General features: G+C 32.3%; 2 protein-coding genes across 2 annotated transcripts; both read left to right on the top strand.

The window, feature by feature from the left end:
• Positions 1 to 6,830: 6,830 nt before the first annotated feature.
• Positions 6,831 to 10,911, top strand: LOC105765003 (probable ADP-ribosylation factor GTPase-activating protein AGD9). Its single transcript, XM_012583865.2, has 7 exons — positions 6,831 to 7,215; positions 7,343 to 7,461; positions 8,537 to 8,969; positions 9,105 to 9,365; positions 9,800 to 9,925; positions 10,340 to 10,432; positions 10,526 to 10,911. Exons 1-7 carry the CDS (start codon positions 7,144 to 7,146, stop codon positions 10,631 to 10,633), a joined length of 1,212 nt encoding a protein of 403 aa, XP_012439319.1. The 5' UTR covers positions 6,831 to 7,143; the 3' UTR covers positions 10,634 to 10,911.
• Positions 10,912 to 17,828: 6,917 nt separating this feature from the next.
• On the top strand, positions 17,829 to 20,324 carry LOC105765002 (protein RGF1 INDUCIBLE TRANSCRIPTION FACTOR 1). Its single transcript, XM_012583864.2, has 4 exons — positions 17,829 to 18,107; positions 18,266 to 18,463; positions 19,166 to 19,381; positions 19,632 to 20,324. The coding sequence occupies exons 1-4, from the start codon at positions 18,105 to 18,107 to the stop codon at positions 19,857 to 19,859; spliced, it is 645 nt and encodes a 214-aa protein (XP_012439318.1). The 5' UTR covers positions 17,829 to 18,104; the 3' UTR covers positions 19,860 to 20,324.

Raw genomic sequence — 20,324 nt, 5'->3', positions numbered from 1 at the left:
TTTATAAATTTTATATAAAAATATTTAAATAAAAACAAAATAACCATTATATTAATATTATTTATTATAATAAATAATTTAATATAATATAAAAGTTAATATTCAATATACTATATTTATCTTAAAAAACAATCATATATATTTTATTTTTAGTAATTTTTTACATATTTTATTATATCTTTGTGAACCCGATCATGCTTTAAACATTGCAACCTCATCGTGAGCGCAGCCGATGCTGTCCAATAACGTTGCAACGTCATCGTGAACATTCTAACAGTGTGTGATGCGATCAAATATCCACGTCTTCACACTTGGCTGCTTCCGTAAATATCAGCCGCACTTTTCCATTTAATCGCCGCCACTCACTCGCCCCGATACTTTGACTTCAGTTTATGATCTTTTTATTTTGGCATAATGTCAATTTAGTCCTTAATATTTATATCTATTTAACTTTTATTATTTTTAGTCAAAATTGGCTTTAATCTTTAAAAAAGAGTACCCATCAACTTTTTAAAAAAGAACCGAATTGATGTTTCCTAATTAAAATATTGACTAAAATATTAAACTTTTAAACATAATAAAATGCATGAGAATCCACGTGTGCTTCATATTAATATTTTGAATTTTTATGAACTTTTAATAATTATTTTGAATTATTTATTAACATGGTATGTGGGACAAATAGAGACATGTGAACCTTAAATTTACATCAATATTTTTATAAGAGAATGGGAGACATAGACAAGAAAAGAGAAGGGCAGATTATTTCTTATGTTTTATTCATAATTCTCAACACTATTTATTTAACTAACAGTGCGTGGTTAATTCCATCATTTTCCCGATTAATCTATAATCACTCTTTAGTATGTTGCCATGATTACAAGATCAATGCAATAACTCCATCATTCTCATCCTATGACATCATCTTTAATCCAATTTAGTTGCTAAAAATAATGGAGTTGATGAATTCGCAAATAAAATTATAAATATTGAAGGATTTATGTTTTTCATTCTCTTTGTATATACAGATCCAGTCATTTTTTAAGATCGTCTCAATTTAATCCGACCCAATTCAAATCCATTAAAAAAAATTAAATCTATGAATTATATTGACTCAAAACCGTTAATTTCGTATTTTTTTTTATCATCCCTAAATTCCTTGTCAAGTGATAGGGTTAGGTGTTATGTATCTTCTCATTACGGAATGAATGACCTCTTTGATTGAGGTAAAAAAATCAATGACAGCATTTTTATAGGAAAAAAAGTAAATGAAATATGTATAGGAATAGGAGTAACCAAAAGGGAAGTGGAAGAAAAGAAACATCACTCTTATGAAACATTATGTAGCTGGACAAATTACTCAATTAGAGCTCCAATCCACTTTTTATTTGCCCCCTTTCTTTATTCAAAAATGTGAGCAAAATCTAAATAATAAAAATTATATTTAAATGCCGTTTGAGTCTTAATTCGATCTGCATATATATTATTATCGATACGAGAAGATATGGATTCGAATGACCACAATTTGTAACTACTTAAATAGATCATAATGATTAATACTTAAATATAAGTAATAAAATAATTGAATCTCTATAAAAAATGTATTAATAATAAAATATCGTAAAAATGGACATCCCATCTAAATTTGTAACTACATATAGTTAGCAGTTGATTGAGACAACCGGTAGGACCCTGCCCTGCTTGATCTACTTCCTCTTTTTCACTATTGACAAAGAGAAGGAAGGAAACATAGGAAAAATAAAATATCTATAGTGAATATAATTTGGTTTAAATTTGCATATAGTCTTTCATCTTCGTGCTTTGGTTAAATTTTAATTTTAATTTAAAATTTAATTAATAGTGATTAAATTCTTAAAATTAAAAGTTTAGGAAACTAAATTTTAAAAGTTGAAAGGGTACAAAGATTACAGACAAAATTAGACCATGCAATTTATATGTGTTATACCCCACCCGACATGACAAGACACACACCTGAAGGTGCACACTCACCTCCAAAGAGGGGACCACCAAGGAATCACTAGGTGTTACCTGAAATGCCAAAGCAATACCATGTATGAGGACAACCCACGTACAATAGCATTGTCACTTGGTCGACTGCATGGTTATCATGTCCCGAATTTATTGATGACATGGTCTCACCGAGCACAAGACCTCTTTCCCGATAAATAACTTGTACCGTGATAAAGGAGAGATTTAGCAACCTTAAGCACTCTCAATACTTGGCCCTCTAAACTTTTTTGCCTTGCTTTCTTTCTCCGACTCTCCGCTTATTTAGGTAAAGCGATTTTCCTCAACACCACCACCTTTTTCTTTTTTATCTCTTTCCTTGTTGAAAGTTTGAGTTGCCATATTTGCAATGTGAATTATTCTATTATCACATGAAGTCCTTTTTTGGTGCAAATATAAAAATATACTTAATAATTCATTTTGATTGATGTATGAGGTGTTGGATAGTTAAATATAACGTGAAAAAAGGCCATCTCAATGAAATTCGTTACGTATTTGCCTCAAATTGAGTAATAATTAAGAATTTGGGGAAACTATTTCATGTCAAAATATGAGAAATAAAAGAAAAGTTACATCATGAAAAAGGTGCTCGAAAGAGATGATTATAAGAAAAAGTGTTCTAAGGCTTGTATTTTCAAACTGACTCCATCTAATTATCACAAAATGATGATTAGGGTTTACTATTTACTATAAATAGCGATGCTGTATGCTTTCAACCATTGACAATATGGTAAAGTTTATAACCTAACTCGCGCCAACCATAATAGGAAAATGTGATAACTTAAGCGGGCATTAGCTTTATAAAGTAGTACCAGTTCATTGCATGAAGACCAAACGCAAACCTACGTATGATCTTATGAAAAATTTTCCCTTTTTTCTCAACATGCTATCATTCATTAAGAAAGAGCAAATTACAAGAGAGCTTGTAATTTCGTTACGGGTTTCGATGAACAAATCTTATATAAAAATGTTTAGCTACCCAATCACAAGCTATGTTACTGTTTCAAGAAGTGAACCAAAATGAAAAATTACAATATCTACGATGATATTTGAGAAGTTTTAAAGGTGGCCTAAGGTGTCAATGCATAGTTTGTTGCCAAATTCCAATATAATAGGAAAAAAACATTTGTCAAAATAGGGATGAGACCGGAAAATTTGTTTAGGAGATCAAAATTAAATTGTATATTTGCATTATAGTAAAAATACAAATTCATCATTTTAATATCTATATCTTTATAATTTTTAAAAGATTACATTAAACTTTTATTATTTTAGAGGCCTAAATGAAAATTTTTCCCTTAATTAATTAATTACAAATATTCATAGGACCAATTTATTGAAGGGTCAGCGTCTTTTCCCCTAATCATCAATCGAAACTCACCAAACATTGGCTTCTTTTACCTGTACCTTTCAACCACACTCACATTGACAGATTGGACACGTGGGTCCCTCTCATCATGTCGTTGTTGAATATAATTTTCTTGCATTTGAAAATCGTGTCGCCTCGCAGGCCTGCTACGTTATAGGCCTTTCGTTTTATTTTTGTAGAAAAAAAATAACGTTAAAAAATTTAATTTCATAGAACTAAAAATAACATTTTAAAATTTGAATTTTACTAATATATTCGTAGGCTTTAAATTCATATTAATGCAAAAATATATTTTTTTCAATAATTTTTAAGATCAAAGTCTTTTACCATAGTTGAATAAATGTAGAACTTTTTATTTCATGCTTTTATTATAAAAAATGCCGTATCAAATATTTTTATACTTTTGTAATTAAAATAAATTTTCATTTATATTTACCAAACATATTTTTTAATTAAAAATATCTTCATACCTTTAATTTGGCTTCCCTTTTCTCGAGAAAATTTTAGGTTTTATGGTAACTCCATACTAGGATTGTTTAAACGATCGGTTTGATTATTAATCGAATTAAATTATTATTAATCGAATTATTTGAAATATAAAAAGTTTTAACCGTTAACTAAACTGATTTTTTTCAAATACATTAATCAAATTGAAATATTTGGTTAATTCAATCGTTAACCGGCGAATTAACTGAAATTTATATATTTTGTCTTTTGGTTAAAATATGTAGAAAACATATAAAAATAAATTGCTAATGTTCATTTTCTTTTTTAATAGTTCAAAAATATATTATATATATAATATATTATTTATTTCGATTAATATAAAAATAATAGTTTAAGAAAAATTGCTAATATAAAATATAATATATATAATATATATTATTTATTTCAATTAATTCGGTTAATTACCCGTTTTTGAATCGAATTAATTGATAATCGAAATTTTAAAAAATCATTAACCAACCTCCGATCAAGCTAAATTCGACTACCGAACGATTAACCTAATTAGATTAATTTAGTCGGTTAATTTAATTTTAACCAAATTATAAACACGGTTTGAACTTCCATAGCAATCGTTTGCCAGTAGGGAACTTTTTTAGTTAAAAAAAAAACCATAATAATGCTAATGCCTTTCTTTTTGCTTGTGTACATATGTTGAGCATTAAAAGGAAAAGGTTGATGATAACTGATTCGATAATGAAAGTTTTAAGCAGATCAAAGGGTTGAGAAAGCAAGATTTTGTGTTTAATTAGTAAGTAATTAACAATGTTTAATTTACAGGCCCAACCTTTACTGTTGGGCTATTTGTGGCGTTTAGTAAATTGAACAACCAATTCCAGAGGATTTAAGTGACCAATCTTCTTTTAGGTGAATTAAATAGGTTAGATTATAAACATCGTGAACAAAAATTATTAGTGGTAATGGTAAACTTAAATCATCAAAAAGTAACGGTGTTTTAGATTTTATATAAAATGTATAAAGATAAAAATTCCGCATTTGATAAATTTTTATTTGAGTTAAAATTCGACGATAGATGGCACTAATTCAATTAAATACTTAAAGAATAGTAAGTATAAATAGTGATTAAACTTTTATTTTCAAACCTTTCATAAAATTAGCCCATGCTGTTTACTACTTTATTCAACAAAGGTTAGTTTTAAAACATATAATTATAAGGTATGTCTTCACACATTGTCAATGAATCATATCATAATACATCGTTAATAACTTAGAATTAAAATTAGATGCAATTATTATATTTTTTAAATGGTGATATTTTATAGGCATGAATTATAGGTTGCCAAAATATCAAATATAAAATCATAATTTTAAGTATAAACTAAATTGGTAATTACTCAATTTTTAGGAAGCAACTATATAAAATTCTAAAATGGTCACTCAATTATTTGATCTTTTCTTTTTTGGTCACTAGTCATCAAATAAATAAATAAATAAGTTGATGTGGTAGCTTTATATATTGGCCCAAATTAGAAAATGAACAAGAAGAAACGAAACGACCCAAATTTTTAAAAATAGTTGTTGAGGGGGATCGATCCCTTTAGGAGAAGTCTCCGAAGTGTCATTCGTCGGGTGGTCGATACAACCCCCAACAATCGTAGGTATTGTACTAGGACTCGAATTTTGTCTCATAACTCTATAGAGAGCCCGAGAGTTCACGGAGTGGGAGCACCTCGGTTGGTGGAGAGAGTACGTACCTGAAGGACACGTAGATAATTAATTGGTGAAGTCGCATGCAAATGGGATAATTAATCGGTTGGTGGTTCGATCCATGTCGCGTGTGACTTCACCGATTAATTATCTACATGTCCTTCAGGTACGTACTCTCTCTATCAATCGAGGTGCTCCCACTCCGTGAACTGTCGAGGCTCTCCGCGAAGTCGAGGGACAAAACCTGGGTCCCGATACAACACCTACGATTGTTGAGGGTTGTATCGACCGCCTAACGGACGACACTTTGAAGACTTCTCTAAGGGGTTGATCTCCCTCAACAATAGCCAATTCAATTGCTTGAAAATAAAATAAAATAAAATAAAACTTGCTTCGTTAATTTAACCCAAATGTAAGTTTAACATCTTAAAAAAAAAATTCAACTTTGATTTGCTTCATCAATGGTGATTAGGTCAACCTAACAAAAAAAGGAATTAGTTATCATTGAGAGAGACCGGGTTATTTGTCATTTGAAGTATAAGGAAAACAATATATTTGAGGATTGTCTAGTTTAATAATAAACAAATTTTAAAAATATTTTCATTTTATTTCTAAATTACACATAGCATATTGAATTATATTTTCATGTAAAAAAGGATAAAATTAAGTAATGTGTAAACATTGAGTGCTAAAATTATAAAAATTAAGACTAAAGACACCTTGTGTAAACTTATTGTGATGCTAATTTTAAAAAATGAATAACTAAAAAGGATTTTGTAATTGAGTGATTGACTAGCAGTATATTTTACCATACGGGAAAAGAATTTAACTAATACGGGCTTTAATGTTTGAATGAACCCCAATCCAAAATATGGGCTTACAACTAAGTTTTAAATTCAAGCCCCAACAAACCAAATATGGGCTAAGGAGTAAGCCTCGATATTTTAAAAATTATATATATTTTTTAAAAATTAAATTTATGTATTTTTTAAAATTAGAAAAATACATAGATACATATACATTGTTCTCATAAGCCATATATCCATTATTTTATATAAATATTTTACATAAATATGCTATAATCTAATTAAATATGCTTAAAAATCTTAATAGAAAAAAAAGAGTGGTTGAGTAATAGCTTAAAAAATGAAATGGAGGAAAAAAAAAGAAAAAGAGGAAAGTCCTAAGAATAACAAAAAAGATGAGGTGGACGAAATATGTAGTTAGTTAGTTGAGGTATAAACATCGAATTAGGGGGGTTGGTAATAAAACCGCCACTTGGCCACCTCCACGCAGGCAATAAGTGGAAGCTCCTCCACCTCTTTTCCCGCCACCATCTCTTCATTCTGTAAGTACCAAAAGGGCTACATTCGTCATTCTGTAAATAAATAAATATTGTTTGCTAATACATTGTTGTCGCCAAATTCGAAAGCCTGCCTGTGCAGAAGAGAAGAGAGGCGAGGAGAGGTGTTACATATCCTTCTCTTCCCTACAGATCTTCTCTTCTTCAATCCAAAACTCCCCAATATTTCTTTCTGAAATTCTAAATAAGATAATTGAAAATAAACACACCAATGGAGTCCTCTGATAACTTGAGCGACAAGAACGCTGTTTTCAGAAAGCTGAAAACAAAATCCGATAACAAGGTTTGTTTTTGTTTTTCTTTCTTTCTTTCTCTCTCTCTCTCTTTTTTTTTTTTTTAGATCTGATTAAACTCTAGAAAATTCCGTTACTCGATCTCTGGTTTTTCTTATTGTTTTTTAAATTTTGTAGATGTGTTTCGATTGTAATGCAAAGAACCCGACGTGGGCGTCGGTGACGTATGGGATCTTTCTTTGCATCGATTGTTCTGCCGTTCATCGGAGTCTCGGTGTCCATGTCAGCTTTGTCAGGTACTAGCATATAAATGAATATATAAAGACGACTTCCGTTTTTTTATTTATTTATGTTTTTTGAATTAATTGATGTGTTTTAATTTTGTGATCCAAATTTCCAATCATGCGTGAAGAAGTTGTATATATTTTCTTAAGTTAGACGAGGGAAGAAAAAGGCTTTGTTTTCCCTTCTGATTAATCTTTTCGTAAGGAAACTGAACTATCTGGTGTTGACATTTATAAATTTAATATAGGGAAGGTTTGATTAAGCAGATTATGTTCTATTGGTTCCTGGTGGGGTTCTCCAGGAAATGGAATTTCCAAATGAATGCTTGTGAGAAAATTTGGTTCCTTTTATAGTTATATTCCTTTTTACAACCGCCACAGCTGAATTATGATTTGTTCTATATTGTTTCTGAGTGGTCTATATTTTGTTTTCAAAGATGTCTCCCCGCATTTTGTATTTTGTGTCTGTGTGAAAATTCCGTTCATATTTCTATAGGTGGCTTGCATTGGACCTGAATCGTAATATGAAATATCTTCTTTTGTGTTTTTGTAATGAATGTGATAAATTCATTCTGATTTATCATGCATATGAGATAAGCCGCTACTATGTTAATATTTGTTCTTTGATATATTTCCAAAAACTAAGAGAGGATTGAATTTCTTTTAGTGGTTTGATAGTCGAAACCCTTTTTGTAGAGATTAATAGGCTATCATACTTAACATGTCTGCAAGTTTTTGTGGGTAACAATGTAGCATGAAAATTACTTCCTGTCACGCTATTTTCTGGGTATTAAGGTTGTTGATGCTCATGTTTAGCCAAAATTGGAGGTACATAATCACTTAACCTTCTCAAGAATTTCCTCCCTACTGGCTGAAAAAGCACCTTTCCTAGAGTGTCCTACTTACTAGCCAAAACAGCAAGAGCTTTCAGATATTTTGTCTACTGTGAAACATGTTCATTAGTGAAGACTTGTGACTTTGAGAATCTTATGGTGTTAATACCATCATTCAATGTCCCAGCTATTGGGTATATTTTTGAGCCCCTGTGTTTCTGTCCTCGTTCTTAAAAGTACTTATATTTTTGCAGGTCTACAAATTTGGATTCATGGTCTCCTGAACAGTTGAAAATGATGATCTATGGAGGAAACAACCGTGCACAAGTTTTCTTTAAGCAGCATGGATGGACTGATGGTGGCAAAATTGAGTCCAAATATACTTCAAGAGCTGCCGAATTATATAGGCAACTACTAGCAAAAGAAGTCACTAAAAGCATGGAAGAAGAGGTGGGTATGCCATTGTTCCCTGTTGCTTCTCAGTCATCGAAAGCATCCAATGGGTTTTTTGATAGCAAGATTGATGAGACTCCTAAAGAAAGTTCTTTAGGAGGGTTAGGAAAACCGGAAGTTTCTGCTACACAAAAGGCTTCTCATACGGTTGTGACAAGCACTGTCAAGAAGCCTCTTGGTGCAAAGAAGACTGGGAAAACTGGGGGGCTTGGTGCCCGGAAGCTTACTTCAAAGGTATTCGCATAGACTTTTGTAAGCTATGCAGTTACAGCAGAATGATCATAGGGATATCTTGATTAGAACAATTACTTATTTTGGAGTTACTTTAAGGTCCTTTTCTCTTTATAACATAGTCCATTTTAATTTCAGCCAAGTGAAAACCTCTATGACCAGAAGCCTGAAGAGCCAGTTGCCCCTGTTACTTCCTCAACTAAAAACACTGTACCCATTGCCTCATCTTTTCCATCGCGTTTTGAGTATGTAGAAAATGGTCAATCTTCTGAATTTAATTCTGGTGGCCCACAAGTGGTTAGCCACATTGCTCCTCCAAAATCATCAAGCTTCATTGCTGATTTTGGAATGGACAGGGGGTTTCAGAAGAATTCAGTCTCAAATTCCCCAAAAGTGCAAGTAAGTAATATATCTCCTCGATGACCAAAAGCTTAATATTTTGTACAAGTGGCTGATGGTTTAATGGAAGACCTCCTTTTGGTTTTAGAACATATGGCTCTTCTGTTTGATTCTTCATATCACAAACTTGTACTGCTAGAGACGTTTACAACTTTCATAATGAGTATATTATTCCGGTTATGGTTTTAGCTAAAGTGAAGTTAAAATTTTCTTTGAAAATCAAATTAAAAAACATGAATTTGAAAGGAAAATGCTCCTATATTGCACATGTCCATGTAATACTATGGTTGGAGAATTTGATGGGTAGGAAGTTTTGTGTGATTATGTTTTACTTTTATAATTTCCCCTGGAAGTGGTCAATCTTAGTTATTATTTCTTTTCTAAACTGTTTCTGCTTTTTTGCTGTTTTTCTTATTGCTTCTTTTTAATCCCAGGTTCAGGAAACAGATGAAGCTAGAAGAAAGTTCTTGAATGCGAAATCTATTTCATCAGCCCAATTTTTTGGTGATCAGACCAGAGCAGCAGACAATGACGCTCAAGTCACTTTGCAGAAATTCTCAGTATGTGCAGCGGCTATTCCTTTCTCGAAAGATATCTTTTTTAAGTGCTCAAAAGACTTAATTATTCTATCACAAATTTTAGTACCATTGCATGTTATCCTTTCCCTTAGTTTTATGGTTTGACAGTCGGCTGTAAACAAAGTAGATTCTTAGAAGGACCGTGATGATAATTTTTTGTTTTCGATTTTAGTATATAACCGTACTAGCATCACTTATTTATGGTCAGGTAGCAAAAGAAAACACTAATTCTTGTAATATGCTTTGTTTAATCATCTTCAACTAAAATATATAGGCATGACTGGAAGTAGTTGGTAATCCAATTATCAGTTCAGTGGCTGTGAGAACTGTAACAAGTGTAAATTTACTTTGAAATATGGTTTGTATTATGAATAGCTATCTTGTTCTTTTTTGCAGGGATCAACAGCCATCTCCAGTGCTGATCTATTTGGTAAAGGCGCAGATCATGACCTCACCGCTAGTGACCTCATCAGCCGATTCTCTTTCCAGGTCTGATGGCTAATGTTCTTTTCCCTTTGTTTTGCTTTATTTTATGAAGTCGAATTATTTATTCATTTATTATGTATAAAATTTTTCTGGCAGGCACAACACGATATGTCGAACCTTAAGAACATTGCAGGGGAGACTGGAAAGAAACTTAGCTCATTTGCATCCACTTTTATGTCGGACCTGCAGGATAGAATGCTGTAATGTAGTGTTTTGGGTCTGAATATATACTAGTTTTTGTAGTGAATGAAGAGCAAAAGTGGGTTTATCATACAATTGGTTGACAGGGAGAAATAAGATGGTTAAAATCCTCCACAGCACAGAGCGGATGGTGTTTGTGTATTGGGGACCTGAAACAATGAAAAAAAAAAAAAAAATCAAAGCTGCCAAAATGGCATTTCATTACCTGTGTATTCATGTTCTTTTCTTTATGTTAATAGCTTGGGATTCCTTACGTCAATAAATTTTGCAATTTTCTTTCCCTTTCTCATTCAAATAATAGCTTAATGACCAAGTCACTACCCACTTCATACGTTTCCAAAACAAACCTCACCGTGTTTCTTCAGATACTGCTCTGCCCCTCCCCAAGTAATGCATATAAAGCTACATCAAATGGATGGTTTTCCTCTATGGTTTTGGCTGTCATTATCAGATTCCTATGAGAATAAATATCGGCAAACCCATCTAAAGTAAACAAAAAAGGATGGGTAAGGGTAACCCTAGTCACCAAAAAAGATATGGGAACAAAGCATATAGGCCATAGCTATTGATCGACCATCATTCCATTGGCTGTACATAATGCTTATGCTTTTTCGTTATTAAATAAATAAAACAAAATACTAGTTAAAAAGTACACCAAAAAGCTCTATTTTTTTTTTTAAAGGAATAGTTTCCTTCGTACTCGTTGGAACTTGGAAGACCAGACCAAAACTTTTTTTTCCCCATAATCCTCTTTTTAATGGGTTTGGTAAGGTTCTTCTACCTCTCCTTCTCGTCCAATGAGCTTTCACCTCTACTTTCAATTTCAATTTCTTTTATTGTTTATTTCTCCTTTTCTGAAAAAAAAAAAAAACCCCATGAGGTTTGCTTTTAGGCACATATTCTTTCCAATAGCTTCATTTCTTTATACTAGTGATTATATAAATAAACAATTCTTTCACTCTTTTTATTTTTTGTCTTTTTCTTTCTCTTATCATGATCTATCCATTTCCATAATTATTGACTCTCCCACTCCTTGTTGAAGACAAGATCCAAATACTTGCAAGAGAAATAGAATTTGGATTCTTTATCAGCTAAGCTAAGTGCAACTTTTACGAAAAGAAACTGAAATTGCCTGCATTAATAGACACACTCCAATTATATAGCTGTATTTCGGAAGTCAGATCATAAATGTATGATATCAGTATAAAAAACACACACATCTCTAAAACTACTTTGTAAAGAGATTGGATCAAGAATAAAGACAACCCAAAAGGGAGAGACATTGGAGAAGCATGCATTACCCTACATTATTATTTAGTCTCAGGGATCATATATAAATGGTGAGTGGGTGGGTGAATGAGTGGATGAATTTCATATTAATCAAAATTCAAAGTGAATCAACTTTAGTGTACAATAATTAAGTAAAAGGCAAAGCAATCACATTTTTTCAGGCTTTCAGTATTTTCTTGGATCATCACAAGTAAGCTCCACTCTCTTTCACATATATTCAGTTCATATATATATATATGTGGGTGTGTATGTATATAGTGGGAAACCGCTAAGAAACTTCCAAGCTTGGGCTATCAAAGGGCATGGGATTTAATGTAATTTTGGTATAAACACAGTGAAGTTGACGTAGTTGTGATAATGAAAGATGGCAAATGACAAAGAGAAGGAAACAACTTGGTTGGGCTGCTCTCGTGGCAATGAAAATCATGCCACCTTCTTTGCAACTTGCTGCACCCCTCCAACCCTAAAAGATCCTGTATTTATTTTCCTTACATTACATTATAAAATTTATATAAAGGAGCTTTGTTTTTATTAAGACTTATGGTTCGTACAAAATTACCTTCATATTATTTTTAGAATTTTTGTTCACACGGATGGAAGGTGTATGACCAAATTTTATTATAAAATTCTAATCATTTACCAAGTCAACATTCTAGAAATTCAACAATAATTTCGATTAAGAAATCTTCCTATTTAATTCACTAATATTAATTTTATATTATAAAATTATATATTTGACATTTATGATATATATAAAAATAAAATACAATATTATAACATTAAAAACAGATCAAGCCGAGTTCGGTTAAGACCTTCAACGTTGAAGTACAAGCTTGACTTATATTTTAAATGAGCCTGGCTTAAGTTCAATTTTCAAATCCTTTCAATTGTTGAGAGAGATTTGAACTTGAATGAATAGTTCAACTCTTGAATAAGTATAGTCATTCGTATAAATGATGCTATGCTTTTTTTTTTAATTTTTATTAAACGATAAAAGGTGTTGTAATTTATAATAAAACAAAATTAAAATTTAAAAATTATGAAATATAATATACATTGAATGCCTTAGGAGAGAACAACAAATTTCAAATCAGATATCTAAACAAATAGAGTCAGAAGTAAAAAAAAAAAAAAAAGAAAAGAAACAAAGAAAGATATTAATGCCCTTAAATTTGAGAAAATTCAAACAAAATAAAACGACGGCAAAGGTACGCAGCAAAACCAAAAGGAGGAAGAATAGTCAAAGTCAAAATCTTGACTTGATGACATGGCACAAAGTCATTGGCCAGAACGCTAAACCTACGAAGACGTGAGAAATGACACGGAAGGGGGGCAGTCGCAGTTGCAATAATAGAAAGCCGTCCCACACCAAACCACACGGTGTGAAAAACGACGTAGCATCAAACAGCACCAATCTTTTGGTGGGTTCAAACCTTGTGTGCCCATTGACTTCTATTGTGTGCAACCCATCCCCATATTCAAATCAACCCAATTAATTCTACCATAAAACATCTTCTATTCGTTTTATTTTTCATATATATATATATTTGGAGTGTGTTTATTTGCAGTTAATATAAAATCAATGATGACAGTGAGATTAAATATTGTGGTGATATTGTAAATTGAGATAAAAATGAAGCTAAACGCATCACACCGCACAGTTTATCCAAATCTATACTTGAAATAAAATTTTAATATAATTTAATTGTTTAACTTTGATGAATAAAAGAGAAGAAGCTACTTAATTTTGTTTGATTCACCTATTGCCTTCTTATTTCATTGAACACAAATATGTACTACTTAAAACGAGGATAAGTGTTGAGAGCTAGTTGTTTTGTTTATATAATATAGCAATAATTGATGTTTACTTTGTCATCATTTTTGGGTAAAATTGGAAACTAGAATATGTATAACTGTTACAAATTTATTAAAAGAAAAACTTAAAATATTTATGGCATTTTATTGTCAGGGTACGAATGCTAAAGAATTGAGTTTGGTATGTACAAGTTGCAATTCAAGATTCAACAATCAAGAGTAGATCAGCCCTCTTAATTGATTGTTAAGCAGTTTTTCCTTATGGTTTTAAGTTTGTTATTTCCTTACGAGATGCAATTACTTGTCCAGGGATTTTGGAGGCAAGATGAAGCTTGCAAGAAGGTTCAATCCCCAATTATTCTAATTCGTATAGCGATTATACTCCTTTCCGTTCTTTATAAACTACTCAGAAATAAAATAAATTATGTGCAATTAAATTCTGTCTAGAAAATCTATTCACCGAAAAAGAAAAATTGTTAAGTGATAAACCCATATGAAGGTGAAAACAATGATTCACTTGAAGAGTAAAGGGTCATGAAGGGAGGAAGAGTTAGTAGAAGAATTGTAGAGAGTTGGATAGGAAGAGGTGCAACCTAGATAAGAGATAGGAGATGTTTGTGAGGTTGACTTTTTCATGCCACTTGTCCTCTTTTGATTGGTGAGCTTGTCATTCAACCGTTCTTTGTTAAGTTGGTTGTGTGATTTAACTGCGTTACAAGATATGCAAAATATGTTGATGATAAATAATAATCATGTTGTTAACATGATTGAAGGATATATCTTTTGTGCTTAAACGAGATAGCCCCTTAATGAGGTCTAACGGAAATGCCTCTTAGTAAAAGTAAGGCGGAGAATGTACGACAAAAATATTTATTTTTCTTTCATGTAATATTTTTTTTTGTATAATTATATGATGTCTGAAATGATGATATGTATATATATATATATGTTTAATATGGAAAGAAAGGTTGATTCTTGTTTCTGGCAAGTAATTCAAACAGGAACTTGCTTAGGAGTTAAACTTCTTGTCTACGCAAACAAAAACCAATTTTCTTCTCTAGTTTTTCACTAGTAAGAAAAAAGAAGCTTCTTTCTAGCTTGAACCTAAAGAAATGCAAAGAAACTTAATTACTTCAATTATATTTCATGTCATGATATGGACATATCAGGTTCACAATAAAAGCATCATAGTATATGTATGGGTGTGTTCAAAGAAATTTCACTGCAAACAAAACAAAATAAAAAAAAATTATTTTATAAAAGAAAAATATGGGCGACTTTAGAAAAAAAGAATAATCTCTTTTCCCCAGAAAAATCCCATACAAGATTTGTGTGTATACCAGAATATGAACTAGGGATATGTAATAATCATCCTCATTGATTCTCAAATATCTTCTCCTTCTAGGCTTAGTTAGGTGATTCTCAATAATCATCTTTTACCACCTCCTTATTGCATGCTATTACTTAGTGACTTCATCTTTATAGTGCCACACCACCTTTTCAAGTCCAAAATCTTGTTTTTCATACTATACTATGGATAGGGAATATTTCGATTTCAAATTTGAAATTAATGTTAATAAAAAATTTAATGTTGAAACAAGAGCGATGTTGGAAGGATTATTCTTAACTTGGGATAAAGGGTTTTGGGAAGTTGAAGCTGAGTGTGATAATACTTTATTGGTAATTGAATTACTTTTGTATGGTGGAGGAGTTAGTAGTAGTTTAGTCGGTTGTTACATCAAGTTTTGCGTCGGAAATGGGAGATTCGTATTCGACATATCCCAAGAATTCTTAATGGTGTTGCTGATCACATGACTAAATGTGTTGATACATGTAGTTTTTTGATACGTTTATTTAGATCCCCATCGACTTTAGTCATGAACTTGTTGGGAAGAGATTGCAACATGTCTGTTTCCTCTTGATTATGTGTTTATCTAATATAATCGCTTAATGCTGTTCCTTTTTACAAAAAAAAAAATTTAATATAATCTTTTGTCACTACTTTACTCGTGTATTAAATAGACTAGTCGGGTAAATTTTTTAAAAAATAATTGTTATTGGATAACCTAAAGCATATGTGCCACCTTAATCTCGTTGGTGTGATTTTATTATATGAAATAATGGCATCATCTTTTCAAATCAATATATGAATTTCTTTGTAGCATTTAAGACCAAAGTTGAAATTGTCCGGTCATTGTCTCTTTTCGATTATCTATAAGCATGGATGTTCTCTTGTGGACCCCCGCAACCTTTTCTTTAAAAAAAAAATTAGGTATTTATCCAAGTACTATATAACCTTACATGATTAACAATTATTTTAAAGTATTTATATATATCACATTGAACACCTTCTTCTTGCATACGTAGGTTTTGAAAATCATAAAACACAATAAAAGTTGGTTCAACTCAAACATGTTGATTTTTTTTATATTTTATTATGAGGTGAAATTGGTTCTCTAGGAGAAAATATTCCAAGTGTTATTTTTTGAGTAGTCGATTTGGACCCTAATAATTTAATGTATTTTTTTGTGTCGATAAAATAAATTCCTCACATGAATAGTCTTTAAATTTAATTAGATAAAGTTTTTATTATACCTCTTCTGGATTTAAACACGTGTCAACACAATAAGTTATATAAGAAATGCCCACAATCAACACTCTTGACTTTCTAATTATCCAGTCTCTTCCACCATGACGTCCTGATAATTAATCCTCTCGATTCTCTTGTCTCCATTCAACCCCTAGTCTCAACAAGAGACCTATGCCACCTGCTTCCTTTTAAAAAGTACGAACCTCTTGCTTCTATGGATAGCAACCTGTTTGATAGGCATCCTTAACAGGCACCCGCTTTTTAGGTGTGAACACATCTTTATATGTCATTGGGCCCCACCTAAACATCACAATCTCGTATTGCCATAGGCCTCACTATGCACACCCCCTACATATGTTGTAATGGCAACCTCCTATGTAATGACCTGCCACGCCAAACTAGCTGACAAGAGAACCTCTCTTATAAATATCGAAGAGGATCTTTTGGAGCCTTTAAGCAACATTTAAGCAGTTACTCCTTGTTACCTTGCCTCCTCAACCTTCTCTCTATCCTTTTGTTTTCACCATATTTTAACTTTAATAAAGTATTGCTAAAAATCTTCAAAGATGTGCTTTGGTAGTCCAAGGTTTCTTAGTTAAAAAATGTTGATCAAATATGGGAAGTTACGTTCTCTTCGAGAAGCAGTTAAGTTGCAGTTAAAAGTCCTTCCTTGTGTGATGCTAAATGAGAGAGTTGACTTATTTTTTGAGTTTAATATTTTTGCCTAAATCCTTTCAAATTTCGGACGAACTTTTAGAGCTTTAAACATGTCTAATATAACCCACCAAAACCCATTTTATAAAATGAAATTAGATTTTGTTCCCCAGCACAACATGAGTGAAGTGTAACTTTTTGGTGATAATATTATGCAATAATAATTCTCAAGTTCTAGAAAATGTATATACGTTTTGTAACCAAGGGTTTGGCCGACCAAAACCAAACTCCATGATATTATTAGGGCCAACTTTGGTATAAACCTGTTTCATCCCTATTCTATATTACCTAAACTTCATGTATTAGGCTTTCCCCCTATTAATTAGTCTTCATTTTGCTATTTATTTTTAAAAAAATGGCCCTAACATAATCAATAAAAGAAAATTAGACAAACCCAACGTCACAAATAATTAATTTAAAATAAAAATATATAAATAAAGCAACTTAAGTTATCATTTTGTAGATAAGAGTTTAATATTCTATTAATTTATATAAATATATTAAAGACCCGAAATCCAACTTTGAAAATCCAATGCAACTTTCTAACACCGAAAATAAAAATAAGCAAAATTCAACGTATTACATATTAAATTACTATAAAAAGATTATACAAATTAATTACCTCACAATAAAATGACACATTAAAATAATCACATACTTTAAAGAAATAAAAAGAAAGAATAAATTTATGAAAAATAAATAAATAACGATAAGACCAAAGAGAGAGAGAGAGAAATGTGAGTGTGAAAATGAAAGGGAAATAAAAAGGAAAGAAGGGTTCCTTGCACCCAACGCATCTCCCATCGACCTTCCAGAGCTTAGCTTCGGCTCTGTCTATAATACATAACAAGAACTATCCCTTCTTTTCTTTATTATCATCTCTCTCTCTCCCCCTCTTCTGTCTCTGCTCGCCGCCTTCACTTCTCTCTCTCTCTCCCTCTCTCTCTCTAATCTCACTCAGCCTCCTAAAACAGAGCATTACCCTTTCGAGTTCAAGACTTCAAGCTGGCGATCGAAAATCAAGAATCCACTGTCCGTGAAATTAAGCCTAAGAACAGAAGAATCATGGTATCTTCTTTCCTCCAAAAAAGCTACTTTTTTTTGCTCCTCATTCTTCTGTTTCTTTCACTTTTGGACTTTTTTAATTCAGCCTTCTTTTTCTTGGTTTCTTTACTTTGGGTATTGATTAGAAATGTGTTTTAATGTTATTTTTGGTGTTTTGATAGGGTGCTGGTGGACCTGATGAAGAAGACAATAGGTGGCCGCCATGGTTGAAACCTTTATTAGGAGAACATTTCTTCGTTCAATGCAAGCTTCATGCTGATTCTCACAAGAGTGAATGCAATATGTACTGCTTAGATTGTATGAATGGCGCTCTCTGCTCTCTCTGCCTTGCTCATCACAAGGATCATCGTTATATTCAGGTTCAATATTGTTTCCCTTTAAAATCGCATTTCCTCTTCTTCTTCTTAAAAAAAAAAAATCTATTTTTATCGGTTTTTTCTTTGGAAATTTGTCTCATTTCCTCTTATGGGGATATGAGGAATCCCGTTATTCAATCCCCTTTTCGGCATTCATGTTTCCAATTCTGGGATTCTGTTCTCTGTCCTTTCTTAATCGAGTTTGTTTCCGATTTTGACTTAAGCACATTTCTTTGAATTTCTACTCCAGGTTTCACTTGTTCTTGCTCTGTTTTTCGTGATCTACTAAAAAAGATTTGAACTTTCATCCCAATCCAGTCCAGGTGTTCGTACTTTTCTTTCTCTAGTTAGCCACCTCACATGTTCTCACCATCCAAGCAGGCAATGATTCAATTTTCAAGGTCTCCTATCTGTTTTTCAAAAGCCCTTTTTCTGCATAATAAAAAAAAGCACTACCACCTGTCCTTCAAAACAATGGTGGTTTTCCGATCCTCAGTTTCTAACAAGAAAGCCAAACGCTTTTCTCGTGAAAATGGGTGTAATCTGATCTTATTTTGCAGTATCTGGCAGATAGGACTTAAAGTCTTAAGCTCACAAAATTCTCATTGGATTTGACTGTTACTTGTAATTCGCCACAAAAGTTGTACAGTTATTTCGATTTGCTAATCTAATTTGCTCTGCTTTCTGTTTTTGGTTATATGACAGATTAGGAGGTCCTCATACCATGATGTGATAAGGGTATCTGAGATACAGAAATACCTGGATATATCTGGTGTTCAAACCTATGTTATTAACAGCGCTAAGGTTGTGTTTATCAATGAGAGGCCTCAGCCAAGGCCTGGAAAAGGTGTCACCAACACCTGTGAGGTCTGTGACCGTAGCCTGGTCGACTCCTTCCGCTTCTGCTCTCTTGGTTGCAAGGTAAATCCGCTGTTTCCTTTTTAATTAAAATTTCCTCTTTTGGTCAACGGTATTGTTTGGTTGCTGGGAAACTGTATGATAAAGTAAAGGTTGTAGTTTTCCAAGCAAAACCATAATGGTCAATATCTGTTTTAATTTTGTTTGGTGAAACTATGTTGACTTTTTTAAAGGACATTATAATCTCAAACTCCATTCCCATTGAGCTATGTGAAATGTTAATTCTAATTTGTTCTACTTTTTAAACATTCAGATTGTGGGTACATCGAAGGATTTCCAGAAGAAGAAGAGACATATGGCCGCCATGGCATCAGACTCTGAAGATTCCTACAGCAGCAGTGGCCATGGAAAGCTCAACAACAAAGTGCAGAGCTTTCGTCCTTCAACGCCCCCTCCAACTTCGGTTAATTACCGAACTGCCAAACGAAGAAAGGGGATTCCCCATAGAGCCCCAATGGGAGGACTAATCATACAATATTAAGCCATAACCATACCCATAGAGCTCATCCTTTTTGTCCTCGAGTTGAAATATAATTATCCTAATAGTATTTGCCCCACAGATGCACAAAATCATGGTGCCACAATGCCCCCTAATGTTTAGAGCCGCCACCTCTCTCTAGTGTCGTGTATATAAACATCAGCAGCAGCAGGAGCAGAGAAGGATGGCAAAAATAAGGGCCCCAAATGAGCTTTGCTTTTAGTGTTTTACAAGTTGAGAATTAGGTTGAGAGCATTAATTTTCATGTTTAGAGTTTTGGGATCTTATACAATAGGTTGGTTGGTTTAGCAAATAATGATGGGGAAATCAGATGTGTAAATAGGGGGAAAGGGTAGTGCAAAAAGAAAGGCACTTACTGTGGTGCTGAGGTATGTTTATGTTACATATATTAATATTCGGGGTGTTATGGAATTGAAATCATAGTAAGATTTTAGTTGCTCTGTTGTA

Source organism: Gossypium raimondii, chromosome 12 (genome assembly GCF_025698545.1).
Source record: "Gossypium raimondii isolate GPD5lz chromosome 12, ASM2569854v1, whole genome shotgun sequence".
NCBI lineage: Eukaryota > Viridiplantae > Streptophyta > Magnoliopsida > Malvales > Malvaceae > Gossypium > Gossypium raimondii.
This window is presented reverse-complemented; position numbering and strand designations above follow the sequence as displayed.

Coding starts and splice junctions, on each gene's coding strand:
- LOC105765003 (XM_012583865.2), top strand. CDS start 7,144: ATGGAGTCCTCTGATAACTTGAGCGACAAGAACGCTGTTTTCAGAAAG. Junction 8,970..9,104: donor CCCGGAAGCTTACTTCAAAG/GTATTCGCATAG, acceptor TTTTAATTTCAG/CCAAGTGAAAACCTCTATGA. Junction 9,366..9,799: donor CAAATTCCCCAAAAGTGCAA/GTAAGTAATATA, acceptor TTTTAATCCCAG/GTTCAGGAAACAGATGAAGC.
- LOC105765002 (XM_012583864.2), top strand. Junction 18,464..19,165: donor AGGATCATCGTTATATTCAG/GTTCAATATTGT, acceptor GTTATATGACAG/ATTAGGAGGTCCTCATACCA. Junction 19,382..19,631: donor TCTGCTCTCTTGGTTGCAAG/GTAAATCCGCTG, acceptor TTAAACATTCAG/ATTGTGGGTACATCGAAGGA.